Here is an 18,071-nt window from a genome sequence, read left to right as displayed (position 1 = left end):
TTCGGACTAGTTAGCCAGCGTAGAGAACAGTGGTCTGACACAAAGGTGAATGGTTTGCAAAATAAATCCTGCCGGGGCTTGTTAATGGTCCAGGCAGCTGTAAGGCACTCTTTCTCAGTTGTAGAATAGTTTCTCAGATTTTGAGAGTAATCTGGAAACAAAAGCTATCACATTTTCAGCACTTTACAAAATTTGCAGTAGAACTGCACTCATTCAGTAACTGCTAGGGCTGGTGAAGATGTTAGTGCCATCTTAAGGGCAAGCAAAGATCTTTCTTGCACCTCCTTCCATGAAAATTTGCCGCCTCCCTGCAGTAGTTCTTGCAAGGGACATGCAACACATCAGGAATGTGCCACAAGGTTGGAAAATCTTTGGCAGCTCTTATTTTCTCTGGGTTAGGATAGACTCAACTGCCACTTACTAGCTGCCTCCTGATTTTTATAACTGGAGCTTAAAAGAGGTACTATTTTGAATTTAGTAGGCCTGCAGTCTAAACACACGTCAACTTCATTAGCCTTAGATATTCTTCAGATGTCTTTAGAAAAACGACAATGTCATATAGATAGCAAGATAAAAGGCATAACTTCGGACTCATAGAAAGCGTCAGGTATTAAAAAGGCAGTCATCTGCCAGAACATTGGAAACAATGCTCAGGATGGGCATACGTGTATAAGGAAATATCTATGTGCCTCCCTCATGTAAGTGATATTTTCCCAATTTCAATACAAGACTAAATTTTATTTATTTGAATATATGCAAGCAACTGTTCACAAGATTGCATGTGAACTGCTTACGTATGTCATTATTACTGGTGTTCCTACAGGTTGTGTACGCCCCAGGACAATCGGTAAATCCGGCAATTTTTTCATCTGGGGAAAACATCGTAATTTTTTAGAATTCCGGAATTATTTCTATTTTTTATTTTCTTTTATTTTTGTTTCAGTTTTCACTTATTGTAATTTTGACTGGTAAGAACTTGGTGATTATCTAATAATGAATTTTGCTTTAATTCTCTACAAAACATAAACGAAAGAATAATACCAAAATAAAACTTAAGTTGCAAAGAAAATGTGCCATTTACAACAACAACAAAAATACAGTGCACACACAATTGTCTGCAGACAGCAAAATGTGTCAAAAGCTTTAGGACGAAGACAACTTCGTAACAACAAACTGCTTTTGATGTCTTTGATGTCAAAATTATTTATATTTTTAAGATGTTGTGGGAAAATATTATGATGGTAGTTTGAGAAGTGTTACTTTCAAAGTAAATTTCCTTTTATGCAAGATGAACTATGGTACGTGTGAGAATGTGGAATGAATTACTTAAATCACTCTCATTCACAATTTAAACTTTGAGGAACAGCAACTTAGAAAAATTCATGGTCCAGAAGACCAGCCATTTATGCCATTATTTAAATTGTTACTTGCACCTTAGTGTTTACCATGCCTTGAAGAGTAACACATGCTGGAAAAAAGATGAAGCTTGAAGGATGGTTTTTCATATTTATTTTAATACTTTTGTAGATTACAAATTATACAATAACAATGTTAAAAAGTATGATTATCCTTCAAAAAACAAGTATGAGGTCGGTTCTTGAGCAATTTTATGCATAACTGAATTTTCTCTGGAAAACTGAAGTGCTTGACAGGTCATGTGCTCAGCCAGGTAACCCACGAAATGTTCGGCTGCTGCAATTTAAGCTGTGCCGTTAGGATCCTGCCTAACAACCACCTCAGGAGGGAATATATATATATATATATATATATATATATATATATATATATATGATGATATCAATGTAATGGAAGGAAACATTCCACGTGGGAAAAATTATATATAAAAACAAAGATGAGGTGACTTACCGAACAAAAGCGCTGGCAGGTCGATAGACACACAAACATGCATGTTTGTGTTTGTTTGTGTGTCTATCGACCTGCCAGCGCTTTTGTTCGGTAAGTCACCTCATCTTTGTTTTTATATATATATATATATATATATGAATATAATAGAGGGAAACATTCCACGTGGGAAAAATATATCTAAAAAGAAAGATGATGAAACTTACCAAACAAAAGCGCTGGCAGGTCGATAGAAACACAAACAGACACATACATACACACAAAATTCAAGCTTTCGCAACAAACTGTTGCCTCATCAGGAAAGAGGGAAGGAGAGGGAAAGACGAAAGGAAGTGCGTTTTAAGGGAGAGGGTAAGGAGTCATTCCAATCCCGGGAGCGACTTACCTTAGGGGGAAAAAAGGACGGGTAGACACTCGCGCGCGCGCTCGCGCGCGCGCGCGCGCGCGCGCGCGCGCGCGCGCGCGCGCGCGCGCGCGCGCACACACACACACACACACACACACACACACACACACACACACACACACACATATCCATCCACACATATACAGACACAAGCAGACATATTTAAAGACAAAGAGTTTGTCTTTAAATTTGTCTGCTTGTGTCTGGATGTGTGTGTGTGTGTGTGTGTGTGTGTGTGTGTGTGCAAGTGTATACCTGTCCTTTTTTCCTCCTAAGGTAAGTCTTTCCGCTCCTGGGATTGGAATGACTCCTTACCCTCTCCCTTAAAACCACTTCCTTTCGTCTTTCCCCCTCCTTCCCTCTTTCCTGATGAGGCAACAGTTTGTTGCGAAAGCTTGAATTTTGTGTGTATGTATGTGTCTGTTTGTGTTTCTATCGACCTGCCAGCGCTTTTTTATATATATATATCCGATACTATGTGTGAAGGCTTAGCGTCTCTTGTAACTACAGAATATTGTATTTATATTAATTTAAACCATGAATTTTTTATAGTTGTGTGTTAATGAACAGTAATGTTGCTATGGGCTGGCTACAACACCTGTCCTATGCTCTTAATGTCTGCTGTCATTGGCTGGTGAGATCACGCGACATGAGCTGTAATTGGTTGGCAAAAGCGCATGTCACAGCGCAAACTCGATTTCAGTGGTTCAGAAGCGACCATGCTGTATTTGGTTGATTTCATATTAATACTTTCATAATGTTACAAATTTTAAGTAAATGTTGGTGCGCATCAAAGATTTGTCGTAAAATGTGGGGAATTCTGTGCTGGTGTATAAAACCTTTTACCATTCAAAAGATTGATAAGTTCTGCAGCTCACAGGGAACGTATATTGTCACTTAAAGAGATATAATGTACTTTCAGCCGTGGTACAGTGTATTTTTAACCAGGAAATCTGGGGCAAAATCCAGGAATTTATTTTTTTTGTCCACATATACACTCTATCTTACACAGTTGAAAGTACATTGTCAGACTTAAAATTACAGGTAAATAACATCCGTTATAGTTTCAACTAATTAAAATTTATATACTGCTTCTCCCCTTCCTACCATTCCCCTCAGCTTGCACTCAGTGCTGCAACCACCTCTTGCGTGTAGCCTAGCAACTAGCAGTGAGAGGCAGGGAGGCGTGAGGAGTGGTTTGTTTGGATCTGATCCTCAAAGACTGTTGGTGCAGTATCCAGCGGCCAAAAATTTAGTTGTGAGAGTGTAATTTTCCTACGTGCCCATCTGCAGCTCAGTGATCATCTTCTCGGTGAGTTGTTACCTATCCTCATTAGTATTGATTCTCGGAGTATTCGCCCAAGTTATCTGTTACATGGATCGATCACTGTGGTCTCATTTCATCAACGTGGTGTCTGCGACACTTGAATAGCTAGCCACACGAGTGGACTAAGCGACGGGCCAAAACCACAGGCTATTTGTGCAGGTACCTCTTAACGGATCAGGCCTGCTAATCTGAAGCCCCTCATTTACCACTATGTGCAGGTCCTGCCCGTCGGATCTAGTCTCACCGATCTGCCCGCAGGCCGGGTCTGTTTGCGTGTAGTGTAATACGGTGGATTTTCATTGTTTATCCATGGACCAGGAATCCATGGATTTCAGGAATTGCGACTGTACATTGGACAGTGCAGCATTTTATAGACATTTCATTTATTCTAGTACATTTTGGCACTTTGAAAGTAGTTCTTACTTAGAAAGTATGTTTGATAAGAAGAAGCAAATGGCGGCAGTCACTGGTGGTTTGTACAATATGTACTCATATATTTCTAGAAAGAAACATCACACAGTACCTGTCAAATGAAATGAGGACAACACAACACCCAGTCCACAAGCAGAGAAAATCTCCTACCCGACCACGAATCAAACCTGGGCCCACTGCGTGGTAGGCAAACACATTACTAATTCTTTTTTAATTTTTTTTCTCCACAAAAACAGTAACAAAAATGACTAGCTTATAATGAAATGACATTAGTAAGGTGACAGCTAACTGCAGTCATAAATTACAGCATTCATAGAATGAGGAATGATATTTAGTCTTTAGCAGTAGCACACATTTAGCATCTTCACTGTCACCGTCAGCTGATGGCAGTTCAGCATTCACATTTTCTTCTTCTGCAGCCTGAGTTTCCTCTTCATCACTTCCCAAACCCAACTTAACCATTCAGTGAATTCTTGATGTACAGGGGATAGGCAAAATAATGTGAACAGTGGTAGTTATGAGACAGTTGTGTTTGATGGTCAACAATGCAGGTAAGGCATGTGCTGCACTGGATTGTGCGTGCTCAGTACAGACTAGGCATCAGTGCACGTTGTTTACGAGTAGTGCACACTTTGTATGTGCATTCAGAGACTGAGGTTGACGGGCAATGAAAGACCTAGCAGAGTTACAAAGAGGGCAGATTGTGGGGGCCCAATTAGATGGAGCATCATTAACCAACACAGCAAACTTATTGAATGTTTCAAGAACAACTGTTTCAACAGTCATGATAACCTACACAAAACATGGGAAGACATTATCGTATAAACATAATAGTGGGCGAAAATCAAAGCTAAATGATGGAGATCATTGTACACTAACACAAATTGTGTCAAAACAACACAAAACTATGATGGCTAAAGTGATTGTAGAGCTCAATAGCCATAATCGAGACCCCCTATCTACCAACACTGTCTGCTGAGAACTCCATAAAGTGAATATTCATGGATGAGGTACTGTACTGAAACCATTGGTGATGATAACCAATGCAAAGAAGTGCAAAATGTGGTGCCAGGAGCATAAATTCTGGATGGTGGTGTCAGGAGCGTAAATCCTGGATGGCTGATCAGTGGAAACACATCATATGCTCCAACGAGTCAACGTTTTCATTATTTCCAACATCAGGCAGGGTTTACGTCTTGAGAATGCCAAAAGAAACCTTCAATCCTGATTGCTTGATTCCAGTGTTTAAACATGGAGGTGGAAGTTCGATGGTGTGGGCAGCCGTATCATGGTAATCTGCTGGTTCCATCATTTCTCTCACAGGCCATTTTACAGCCAACGATTATGTGAACATTTTAGGTGATCAAGTGCACTCTATGATTCAGATGTTGTTCCCCAACAATGACGCCATATTTCATGGCGAAAATGCAGAAATTCACACAGCCAGGCCAGTACAGTTACGGTATGAGTGCAACTGAACTGCAGTGTCTTCCCTGGCGAGCACAGTCCATGGACTTGAACGTTATCAAACCCTTGTGGGCGGTATAGAGTGCAGACTCTTGAGTGGCGTAACATTCCACTGGAGACTATGCAATCATTTTATGCCAGTACTCCAAGACGAATGGGCAAATGAGGGTCCAACTCCTTATTAATGAACCAATCCCAAATAAGTACAGTTGTTCACATTATTTTGCCTATCCCTGTATGTTCCTAAATCTCCCCCAGAGTAAATTACAGGGACAGAAGAACAGTCCCGAACAGCAACTTCGCAAAGTCCTTCACTGCCTTGTCAATTTTGTCAGTTTCAGCCTTCTAACAGCATCCTGAGAGTGTTGAAGATCTTCCTTTATGACACCAAATGTTTGCCGTCATATTCTTGTATCTGCTGTATTACTGATTTATTTTTCATGTGTGACTTGTAGGGGAGGTTAGGGTCGAGAACGTGCCACAGAAGTAGAGAGGCCTCTCCGTGGCACTGCTAGTGCTTCATGGCCCAACCCTCCCCTCTCCATGAGGAATCTACTGGTACCTAACTTACACCCATTCTGTTCAAGACAGTTCAGTGCATGGTACCATATTTCTTATTGTGGTGGGATACTTAAGTGTTTTCTCGATCTCATTTTCCATATACATCTTTTATTCAGTATGTTCATCACTCTGATATTGTTAAAAATGTAACTTGTATATTTGGCCATTAACCAAATCACTGCTTATATATATATATATATATATATATATATATATATATATATATATATATATATAATGGAAGGAAACATTCCACATGGGAAAAATTATATATAAAAACAAAGATGAGGTGACTTACCGAACAAAAGCGCTGGCAGGTCGATAGACACACAAACAAACACAAACATACACACAAAATTCAAGCTTTCGCAACAAACTGTTGCCTCATCAGGAAAGAGGGAAGGAGAGGGGAAGACGAAAGGAAGTGGGTTTTAAGGGAGAGGGTAAGGAGTCATTCCAATCCCGGGAGCGGAAAGACTTACCTTAGGGGGAAAAAAGGACAGGTATACACTCGCACACACGCACATATCCATCCACACATACAGACACAAGCAGACATGCTTGTGTCTGTATGTGTGGATGGATATGTGCGTGTGTGCGAGTGTATACCTGTCCTTTTTTCCCCCTAAGGTAAGTCTTTCCGCTCCCGGGATTGGAATGACTCCTTACCCTCTCCCTTAAAACCCACTTCCTTTCGTCTTCCCCTCTCCTTCCCTCTTTCCTGATGAGGCAACAGTTTGTTGCGAAAGCTTGAATTTTGTGTGTATGTTTGTGTTTGTTTGTGTGTCTATCGACCTGCCAGCGCTTTTGTTCGGTAAGTCACCTCATCTTTGTTTTTATATATATATATATATAAGATGATGTGACTTACCAAATGAAAGTGCTGGCAGGTCGACAGACACACAAACATACACACAAAATTCAAGCTTTCGCAACAAACTGTTGCCTCATCAGGAAAGAAGGAAGGAGAGGGAAAGACGAAAGGATGTGGGTTTTAAGGGGGAGGGTAAGGAGTCATTCCAATTTTAAGTCAGTCAATGTGAAATGTCAGCTATCTTTATTGCATCAAAATATTCGAGGACTGAGAAATAAAATTAATGAATTAACTATCTGCATAGATGAATTAGAGTCTTCAAACCCAGCTGACATAATCTGCCTCTCTGAACATCATGTGACCACTGGTATAGAACTTTTAAGTGTTACAGGGTTTAGGTTAGCATCTCACTATTGTAGATCAGAAATGGAGAAAGGAGGAGTTGCCACATTCATCAGGAACTGTCATAAATTTAAGAACATAGACATTCATAAATTTTGCCTAGAACAGCATATGGAAGCATGTGCAACAGAATTAGATTTTCACAAAAAATCTTTCATAATATTAAGTGTATATCGAGCACCTGCAGGTAACTTTAATCTGTTTGTAAACCACCTTGAAGCTGTACTGGCCCATTTAACAACCAAAAACAAAGAAATAGTGGTTGCTGGTGATTTCAATGTAGATTTCCTTAAAGACTCTCCCAATAAGAACCTATTTGAGTTAGTAACACTATCATTCAACTTAATTCCCACAGTAAAGTTCCCCACTAGGATAACCACTTGCTCACAAACAGCCATTGATAATATCTTTATAGAAAAGTCAAATGAACAAAATTATATCACAAAACCAATAGTCAATGGCCTCTCAGACCATGACATGCAGTTCCTTCTGTTAAATGTTAATACTGAACAGGATATAAAATCTGTTAAATCCGAGCTCAAGAGGGTAATCAGTAAGCCAAAAATTGATTATTTTAGGACACTCCTCAGAGACATTCACTGGACTGATGTTTACAGTGCTCATGGCATGAATGAAAAATATAACATTTTTGCTAATAAAGTGCTTACCTTATTTGAACACTGCTTTCCCCCAAAACTTACCAAGGTTAGAGCAAAGTCTACAAAGAAGCCATGGATTACTCGAGGAATAGGGGTATCTTGTAAAACAAAAAGAAAACTGTATCTGTCAATCCGAAACATTTCCAATGTTGATGCTATAGCACATTATAAGAAATACTGCAAAATATTAAAGACTGTAATACGGATGTCAAAGCAAATATATTACAAGGAAAAGATAGTCATATCAGATAACAAAATAAAGACAATATGGGATATAGTGAAGGAGGAGACCGGTAGAACCAGACACGAAGAGGAACAAATAGCATTAAGAGTAAATGATGCATTGGTGACAGATGTGTATAGTGTTGCAGAACTTTTTAACAAACATTTTATAACTGTTACTGAAAAGATGGGGTTGTCAGGTTCGGTAGATGCTGCTATGGATTACCTTAGACCAGACATTTCAAGTAACTTCCATAATATGAATTTGACCCTCACTACCCCAACAGAAATAATGTCCATCATAAAATCTTTAAAATCAAAAACATCTAGTGGGTATGATGAAATATCAACAAAGTTAATTAAAGAATGTGATTCTGAGCTAAGTAACATATTAAGCTATCTGTGTAACCAGTCGTTTATCAGTGGAATATTTCCCGAATGGCTGAAATATGCTGAAGTTAAGCCACTGTTTAAGAAGGGAGATAAAGAAATAGCATCAAATTTCCGTCCAATTTCACTGTTGCCAGCATTCTCAAAAATTTTCGAAAAAGTAATGTACAGTCGTCTTTATAACCATCTTATCTCAAATAACATACTGTCAAAGTCACAGTTTGGATTTCTAAAAGGTTCTGATATTGAGAAGGCTATCTACACTTACAGTGAAAATGTACTTAATTCATTAGACAAAAAATTGCAGGCAACTGGTATATTTTGTGATCTGTCAAAGGCATTTGACTGTGTAAATCACAATATCCTTTTAAGTAAACTAGAATATTATAGTGTAACAGGAAATGCTGCAAAATGGTTCAAATCTTATATCTCTGGCAGGAAACAAAGGGTGTTATTAGGAAAGAGACATGTATCAAGCTATCAGGCATCATCCAACTGGGAACTAATTACATGTGGGGTCCCACAAGGTTCCATTTTGGGGCCCTTACTTTTTCTTGTGTATATCAATGACCTTTCATCAGTAACATTACCAGATGCCAAGTTTGTTTTGTTTGCTGATGATACAAACATTGCAATAAATAGCAAATCAAGTGTAGTCTTAGAAAGATCAGCCAATAAAATATTTGTAGACATTAATCACTGGTTCCTAGCCAATTCTTTGTCACTAAACTTTGAAAAAACACACTACATGCAGTTCAGAACTTGTAAGGGGTGTCCCAAGAGTATATGTCTAACATATGATGACAAGAAGATAGAAGAAGTGGACGGTGTTAAATTCTTGGGATTACAGCTTGATAATAAATTCAACTGGGAGGAGCACACCACAGAACTGCTGAAGCGTCTTAACAAATCTCTGTTTGCAATGCGAATTTTGTCAGACATAGGGGATATAAAAATGAAAAAGCTGGCATACTATGCTTACTTTCATTCCATAATGTCATATGGGATTATTTTCTGGGGTAATTCATCAAGCCAAGCTAAAGTTTTCCGGGCACAAAAACGTGCAGTAAGAATTATATGTGGTGTGAACTCAAGAACATCCTGCAGAAGCCTGTTTAGGGAACTAGGGATACTAACTACAGCTTCCCAATATATTTATTCCTTAATGAAATTTGTCATTAAAAATATATCACTTTTTCAAACCAACAGCTCAATTCATGGAATCAATACTAGAAATAAGAATAATCTTCACAAGGATTTAAAGTCACTTAGTCTTGTACAAAAAGGTGTGCATTATTCAGGAACACACATTTTCAATAACTTGCCAGCAGCCATAAAAAGCTTAACAACCAATGAAATTCAGTTTAAGAGAAGCCTAAAGGATTTATTGGTGGCCAACTCCTTCTACTCCATTGATGAATTTCTGAGGAAAACCAACTGATTTGTATATAAGTACAACATAACTTCTGCACAATTTCAGTGCAGTAATGTGTTCACTGAAAATTTGTGTGTGTGTGTGTGTGTGTGTGTGTGTGTGTGTGTGTGTGTGTAAGTATAATCTAACTTCTGCACCATTTCAGTGCAGTAATGTGTTCATTGTAAATAAGTATTACAATAGTTGTATTACATGTTTCTTACCTTATAAATAAATATAAAACTTTTTTATTTTAAATTCAGTGCAATAGTATTTGTAAAATGACTCTTAGTGTTCATTAAAAAATGACGATCATTCCACTTGGGACCTGTGGAATGGTACATTAGCTTATTTGTTTTAGTTTAAATATTTGTCATGTATTGTTGTTTTTCTGACATGTTCCACATCCTGGAGGACCTCCTCACTACGGATCAATTGGAATGAAAGTAAATCTAATCTAATCTAATCTAATCAATCCCGGGAGTGGAAAGACTTACCTTAGGGGGAAAAAAGGACGGGTATACACTCGCGCACACACACACATATCCATCCACACATATACAGACACAAGTATATATATATATATATATATATATATATATATATATATATATATATATATATAATGGAAGGAAACATTCCACGTGGGAAAAATTATATATAAAAACAAAGATGAGGTGACTTACCGAACAAAAGCGCTGGCAGGTCGATAGATACACAAACATACACACAAAATTCAAGCTTTCGCAACAAACTGTTGCCTCATCAGGAAAGAGGGAAGGAAAGGGGAAGACGAAAGGAAGTGGGTTTTAAGGGAGAGGGTAAGGAGTCATTCCAATCCCGGGAGCGGAAAGACTTACCTTAGGGGGAAAAAAGGACAGGTATACACTAGCACACACGCACATATATATATATAATAGAGGGAAACATTCCACGTAGGAAAAATATATCTAAAAACAAAAAACATGGATGATGTGACTCACCAAATGAAAGTGCTGGCAGGTCGGCAGACACACAAACATACACACAAAATTCAAGCTTTCGCAACAAACTGTTGCCTCATCAGGAAAGAGGGGAAAGACGAAAGGATGTGGGTTTTAAGGGAGAGGGTAAGGAGTCATTCAAATCCCGGGAGCGGAAAGACTTACCTTAGGGGGAAAAAAGGACAGGTATACACACACACACACACACACACACACACACACACACACACACACACACACACACACACACACCCATCCGCACATACACAGACACAAGCAGACATTTGTAAAGGCAAAGAGTTTGGGCAGAGATGTCAGTCGAGGCGGAAGTACAGAGGCAAAGATGTTGTTGAAAGACAGGTGAGGTATGAGCGGCGGCAAATTGAAATTAGAAATTAGCAGAGATTGAGGCCTGGCGGATAGCGAGAAGAGAGGATATGCTGAGGGGCAAGTTCCCATCTCCGGAGTTCTGACAGGTTGGTGTTGTGGGAAGTATGCAGATAACCCGGACGGTGTAACACTGTGCCAAGATGTGCTGGCCGTGCACCAAGGCATGTTTAGCCACAGGGTGATCCTCATTACCAACAAACACTGTCTGCCTGTGTCCATTCATGCGAATGGACAGTTTGTTGCTGGTCATTCCCACATAGAAGGCTTCACAGTGTAGGCAGGTCAGTTGGTAAATCACGTGGGTGCTTTCACACGTGGCTCTGCCTTTGATCGTGTATGCCTTCCGGGTTACAGGACTGGAGTAGGTGGTGGTGGGAGGGTGCATGGGACAGGTTGTGTGTCTATCGACCTGCCAGCACTTTTGTTTGGTAAGTCTCATCATCTTTGTTTTTAGATATATTTTCCCCCCGCGGAATGTTTCCCTCTATTATATATATATCAGTTGATCGCCCTCTCTACACATGCACTGATGAGGCACAGCATCAGCAAGATTGCATTTACTGCAGAGGTTAGTGTCACGTAAACCAAAGGCAAAGAGATGCTCATTAGTGTTGAAGATGTTACTGACTACCTTGTACCACGCTGTTTTCACGTCAGACGAAAGAACACCACTACTGATGTTTTTCCAGACTACATTCCATGCTATTCCAGTATATTTAGTTGCTATGTAATTTTTCATTTCATGTTTCCTTTTTTTCCTCTAAAATCTCATTTTCTCTAATTTTTTGGATTTTAAAATCTTTTTGCTGATGTCGCTTTATTCAAGGTAAAAATACCTAATATGTTTTTGTTTAAAACTTTTTTTGTGTATTTATCAGTGGCTCTGCACTTTCTGGCCTGACAATGTTGTATAGTTTTGCTGTAATGCATCCCACATTGTTACACATTATGCTCCATGTTTGTTTGACGTACAGTGCCATCACTTTAGACTTGATGTTGTTTAGTCCCATTCCTCCATTGCTTGGATCTAACACAGTTGCCTTCACTCAAAACAGTTCCCATTTCCATAAAAACTTTGCTAAGGTGGAGATGATTGTCGTCACCATCAGTGATGGAATGGGAAGAACCTGTGCTATGTAGTAGACCTTCGGTAAAGTATACGTGTTGATAAACTGTTTTCTCTGGAACTGGCCTATGCTACATTGACAGTTTTCAGTCAAAGCTCCCTTTATTTTTCTTGCCAGCTCCCGCCAATTTCTTGCTTTCATTCGTAAAATGTAAGTTGTCAATGCCTTATGTTCACTGACATGGTTCGCCCACTCAATTAACAAGTTAGCAAGTCCCTTTATATTTAGAAATTTATTTTTGTTTTCATTTACCTTTGCACCTAATGCGGAGCAACATTTTGCAAGAATCATCTAATTGTATCACATCTGCATGGTCTCTGACGATTAAGCATATATCGCCTGCCTAGACACCTACCATGGTCTTCGCTCCTTGAACAGTAATGTCTGTTAGTCTGTGCTGTAGCTGCCTCAGGAAAGGTTCCAGTGATATAACATACAGAAGCATGGATAAGGGGCTTCCTTGGGTAACACCCCTTTTTATTTCAGTTTGTTTTGTCAGTTGACAGTTAATGGAGCTTTGTGCAGTAACATCTTGATGATGTTGATGGTTTTTGGCAGGAAGCCCATTCAGCGCATTGTCTCTATCAGGTATTTGTGATTAATTTGATCAAATGCCTTATGGAAGTCTATGGAAAGCAGTCCACATTTTATGTTACTTGTCTGTGTTAGCACAATGGCATTGCGGTACAAAGCTGCAGTTCGTAAAATTCTCCTTCTAAAAGCAAAAGTCTGGGGGTCCAAAAACGTTTATATAATTCAGTGGGCAGTCCGTCAGGTCCTGGAGATTTCCTAGTGGGGGAGCTGCTCGTGAGAAATGTTTTCAATCTTGCGATATTCATGGGAGATATGCACCAAAGAGCTCATCATATTTCTATGTTTGTTTTTTCTAATGCATACATGCATTCATAGTACACTGAGATTTCTTTAATTATTCCCTTCTGGGTGGTGGTTTGGTACCATTATCGATTTGAAGTTCATCCATGAAAATGCTTGTTCTATTCTTGATGTGTCTGATAAAATGGTACAATGCAACAGTCTCATCTTCAATGACTGACTTTGCTTTGGGTTTTATATTAAGTCCGTCCAGTTCCTTATGTTCAAACTGACTAACTTTGCTTTTATTTGATTGATGTCTTTTAATCTTGTAGGAACTGAATCTGATCATAGAGGTCCTTTAGAACACTATAGTAGAATTCTATAGTCTGTTTGCTTTCTCTGACCTTATCTGTACTACAAGATATTAAAACTTTCCTTAGCTTCGGTTTTGCCGTAGGGTCCACCATTCTAGAACAGTAGGAAAGTTGTTCAGTGAACGGAGACAATTTCCGAAGCACTGGTTAGGGAATCTTCTAAGTCATCTTCTGATAGTAACGATATATTTAGATTCCACTGGCTTCTTACTCTTTGGGTAGGTTGTGGTTTAAATTTATGCAGGTTGACAATGCACTGTGATCGGAAAAACTAAGGGGAACAGTTTGTGTTTTCAACACTTTGTCTCTTAAATTATAAGATACATAAATTCTGTCAGTTCTACATTCAGCTAAGCAAATGTACACACAGCACCTCTGAAATAATAGACATAATGCAGTGGGTAATGACTGACAATAACGAACATAGTAGAACCAACGTTTTATTGGCAGTCACCTATAGTGTTGGTTTACACAACTCTTCCCTGCCTTATACACTTCTTTCAAGAGGCCTACTTTTTTCTGAAGTTATGTCTGAAATCAGTGAACATATTTTAAATTTGTGTTGCGACTCAAAGGAAATGCGTACTTTTGTCATGTTACTGAAATAAAATAACATCTGTGGTCTTAGTAAAACACATATACCATTTGGCTTGCTTTCTCCACCTAAAAACCAGTTCATTACATCAATGTTAGTACTTAAGAGTTTTACTCACACATTTAGAAATACAGAAGTCCCTGCATATTTTTTTGCCAACTTTATTCACCCTTGAGATCTCAAAATGTGTCAGGGAAAATGCTAAAACCTGTCTGGAAATGGGAAACTTGGGGCAACCCTGACTATCCGTGTTCATGTGTAAATCCCTGATGTCAAGTGCTTCACTACCATTACGATTTTGCTTTCATTTCTCCAAGGTACTAGGTATTGGTAAGCAATAGGTATATTTTTACTGAGAGATGGAACAATACAAGTAATAATAAACCAGCATCGCCCTCTGTTGATTACTTGCGAATAATCTTTTTGCTGACTTCACATAAACATAGCCCACTTTAATTTATTTATATTAAGAGTCACTCTAAAATTATTTCTCCTTTTGATATTTAGGACAAAATGATAATGTTACAGCCCATCATGATACGCAGCTAGACTGCACTTACATCACTGTCTATTGTAAGTGACTCTTTTATGTAATGATTAATCTCTCTCTCTCTCTCTCTCTCTCTCTCTCTCTCTCTCTCTCTCTCTCTGATTTATAACACAATCAGCAATATAATATTTGTCACCACCTTGTTATTTACTTTCAAGAAAAAATTGTGTGTCTTCCTTCCTGCCTATCATTTTATTTTCCGGTGTGTTTCTGTAAAATCAATCGATCAATCGCCAGTAGTGGTAATATAATTCCTTCTTTTTTTCATTTTTATTCACCAGATTCTACCCAGATAATATTGTCACAACTAGGCATATCACTAATAAATTGCGTTTATCAGCTGTGTTTTTGTTTTTGTTCAACTAAGGTTTGAACCCTGCCTCGGGCATGGATGTGTGTGATGTCCTTAGGTTAGTTAGGTTTAAGTAGTTCTAGGGGACTGATGACCTCAGATGTTAAGCCCCATAGTGCTCAGAGCCAAAGATCTGTACCCAAAGACTGGAAAGTTGCACAAGTCACACCAATACCAAGAAAGGAAATAGGAGTAATCCGTTGAATTACAGACCCATCTCACTAACATCAATTTTCAGTGGGATTTTGGAACATATACTGTGCTCGAATATTATGAATCACTTCGAAGAAAATGATTTGTTGACAAATTGCCAACAGGGAGTCAGAAAATATTGTTTTTGTGAAACACAGCTTTATTCTCACTAACTAATGAGTGCTATCGACAGGCGACGTCATACTGACTCAATAGTTATAGATTTCCAGAACACTTTTGACACAATTCCTCACAAGCGACTTCTAATCAAATTGTGTGTGCCAGTGGAGAGTTGTCTCAGTTGTGTGACTGGATTTGTGATTTCCTGTCAGAAAGGTCATAGTTTGTAATAATTGACAGCAAGTTATTAAGTAAAACAGAAGTAATACCCATGTTCTCCAAGAAAGTTGTTCCTGATCTATATAAATGATTTAGGAGACAATCATCAGATGATTCAAAACCATTTGCAAAATGCTTTTGACAAGATATCTGTATGGTGCAAAAAGTGACAGTTGACTCTAAAGCCTGAAAGGTGTGAAGTCATCCACTGGAGCACAAAGAGAATCCACTGAATTTCAGTTGCAAAATAAATAACACAATTCTAAAGACTGATATCTCAACTAAATACTCAGGGATTACAATTACAGGTAAGTTAAATTGAAATAATCATGTAGATAATGTTGTGTGGAAAGCAAACTAAAGACTGTGATTTATTGGCAGAACACTTAGAAAATGTAACAGGTCTACAAGAGTTCTTACACTATGCTTGTCTGCCCTCTTCTGAAGTGTTGCTGTGTGGTGTGGGATCCACATCAGATTGGATTGAAGGAGCAATCGAAAAAGGGCAGCTCGTTTCCAGTCATAAACGCGAGTGTTTTCCCCTGCTACAGGATCGTCTCATGAGATTTCAATCACCAACTTTCTCCTCAGGGTGTGACAATATTCTGTTGGTACCCGCCTATGTAGGGAGAAATGTACCCGCCTATGTAGGGAGAAATGATCATAATAAAATAAAGGAAATCGGAGTTTACATGGAAAGATTTAAGTGTTTGTTATTTTCCACACGCCGTTAGTAACTTGAAGGTGGTTCGATGAAGTCTCTGCCAGGCACTTAATTGCAAATTGCAGAGTAATTATGTAAATGTAGATTGTGGGAATTCTGAGCGCAAAATCGCCAACAAAGTCATCAGATATGAAAACCAGCCACCTACAAACAGTGGAAACTCCTGGTTGTTGAACTGCCACTGACAGATAGACTAGTGACTAAAGTAGCCACTGTCATTTGATATGGATATGCAGTGGAATGGGTCATTTTTGTAGTCCTTGCACAGGCACTCTGAAAATCTGTAGCTAAGGAGCATGTCTCACTAACACAACAAGGCCACTTCGGTACTCTAGCCAGCTCAACACAGCGTAGTCTCCCTATTTGTTCCCACCCTAATAATTGCGCAGAAGGGAGGCGGGAAGTCAAATTGCGAGGTGTTTTTGTCATGTGTATACTGTATACAAAAAAGTAAAGTTACATCCGTATCTGGTGACTGTTTCTTGGTAAATGTTTCATTTTTGTATAAAAATGTAAATAGCATTTTATAACGTGTTTTCTACATCACAAAATGTCTATCAAGCTCCTTTATGGAAATTGTACTGTTAAAAATATTGATTCTTTCACATTTTCAAAATCTGTGGATTTAATATAGCTTAACCATATCTGCATTACAGGTATTTCACCTGCAGAAGTCCGATCAAGCACACCGATCAACAGCAGTTCATCGTCACAACAAGAGCAGAATGGACACGCGAAGGAAGGTGAAAAGCAACCACAACCAGCAGTTGGTGCCTACGCAGTGTCCAGAATACCAAGAATCAAGTCATTAGGTGGGCTACGGTTAAAGGAGATGAGAAGCACTCTTTCAAGAGAAGACCAGTTTTAGTACAAATGTGACATTATATTGTACAGTTAGTGCTTATGTGTGGTACACAAGAGGTATTGAAGACGTCAGTGGAAATGGAGGGGAGGGGACGTCAGTGGAAATGGAGGGGAGGGGGAGATTTACATATAATATGCCTGTACAGAGTAAGTGGAAATGTTCCTGCAGTTTTTTTAACTCTGAAGATAAACTGTATTCTAGATTTTCTCAGACAACAAATAATATCAGTTCCAATATGAATCACTGTACTCTGGGATACTGAACTATAGTAAGGGTTGTCAATATGGATCAGAGCAATGAAGACTGGTTCTGAGATACTGAACTACAGTTAGGGTTGCACCAGAGCAGTGAAGACTGGTTGCACCAGTAACTGATAAAATTACAATGAAGTGTATTCTGCAACTCAGGCATCTCAGTGTTTGTAGATAGTGTAAGATAATAGTGAGACAGGGCTCTTTTGACTGCTTCTATCACTTGAATGTCTTAAATGTATTAAATGTTTTACACAGTTCTATGTAAGTTATAAAAAATATACTCTTTTAACAACTTATTTTCTTGAAATTGTTTTGTTTGAAATTTTGAACTTAAGTATTGAGTAAACAGCTTCAGACCTTTGATTACTTTACAAACGAGTTACAATAGTGTGAAAAGGAAAATTGCTACTCACCATATAGCAGAGTGCCTGAGACTACAGATTGTAGGATCACAAGTGCATATCTGTTCCAGTAGGACCGTACTCAGTAAAGCTCTGTAATGATCAAGCTAACTTTCAGGTTGTGGACAGCTTTGTGCAATTTTCCAGTAACT

The 18,071-nt window shown here is 38.7% G+C and overlaps 1 protein-coding gene across 1 annotated transcript in view; it reads left to right on the top strand.

The window, feature by feature from the left end:
- LOC124544780 overlaps positions 1–17,770 on the top strand; it is a 144,145-nt gene extending 126,375 nt beyond the window's left edge. Inside the window, exon 13 of the mRNA XM_047123460.1 lies at positions 17,056–17,770. Within this exon, the coding sequence (XP_046979416.1) occupies positions 17,056–17,267 (212 nt within the window). The 3' untranslated portion in view covers positions 17,268–17,770. The remainder of the gene's footprint in view (positions 1–17,055) is intronic.
- Positions 17,771–18,071: the final 301 nt, after the last annotated feature.

Source organism: Schistocerca americana, chromosome 8 (genome assembly GCF_021461395.2).
Source record: "Schistocerca americana isolate TAMUIC-IGC-003095 chromosome 8, iqSchAmer2.1, whole genome shotgun sequence".
Lineage (NCBI taxonomy): Eukaryota > Metazoa > Arthropoda > Insecta > Orthoptera > Acrididae > Schistocerca > Schistocerca americana.
This window is presented reverse-complemented; position numbering and strand designations above follow the sequence as displayed.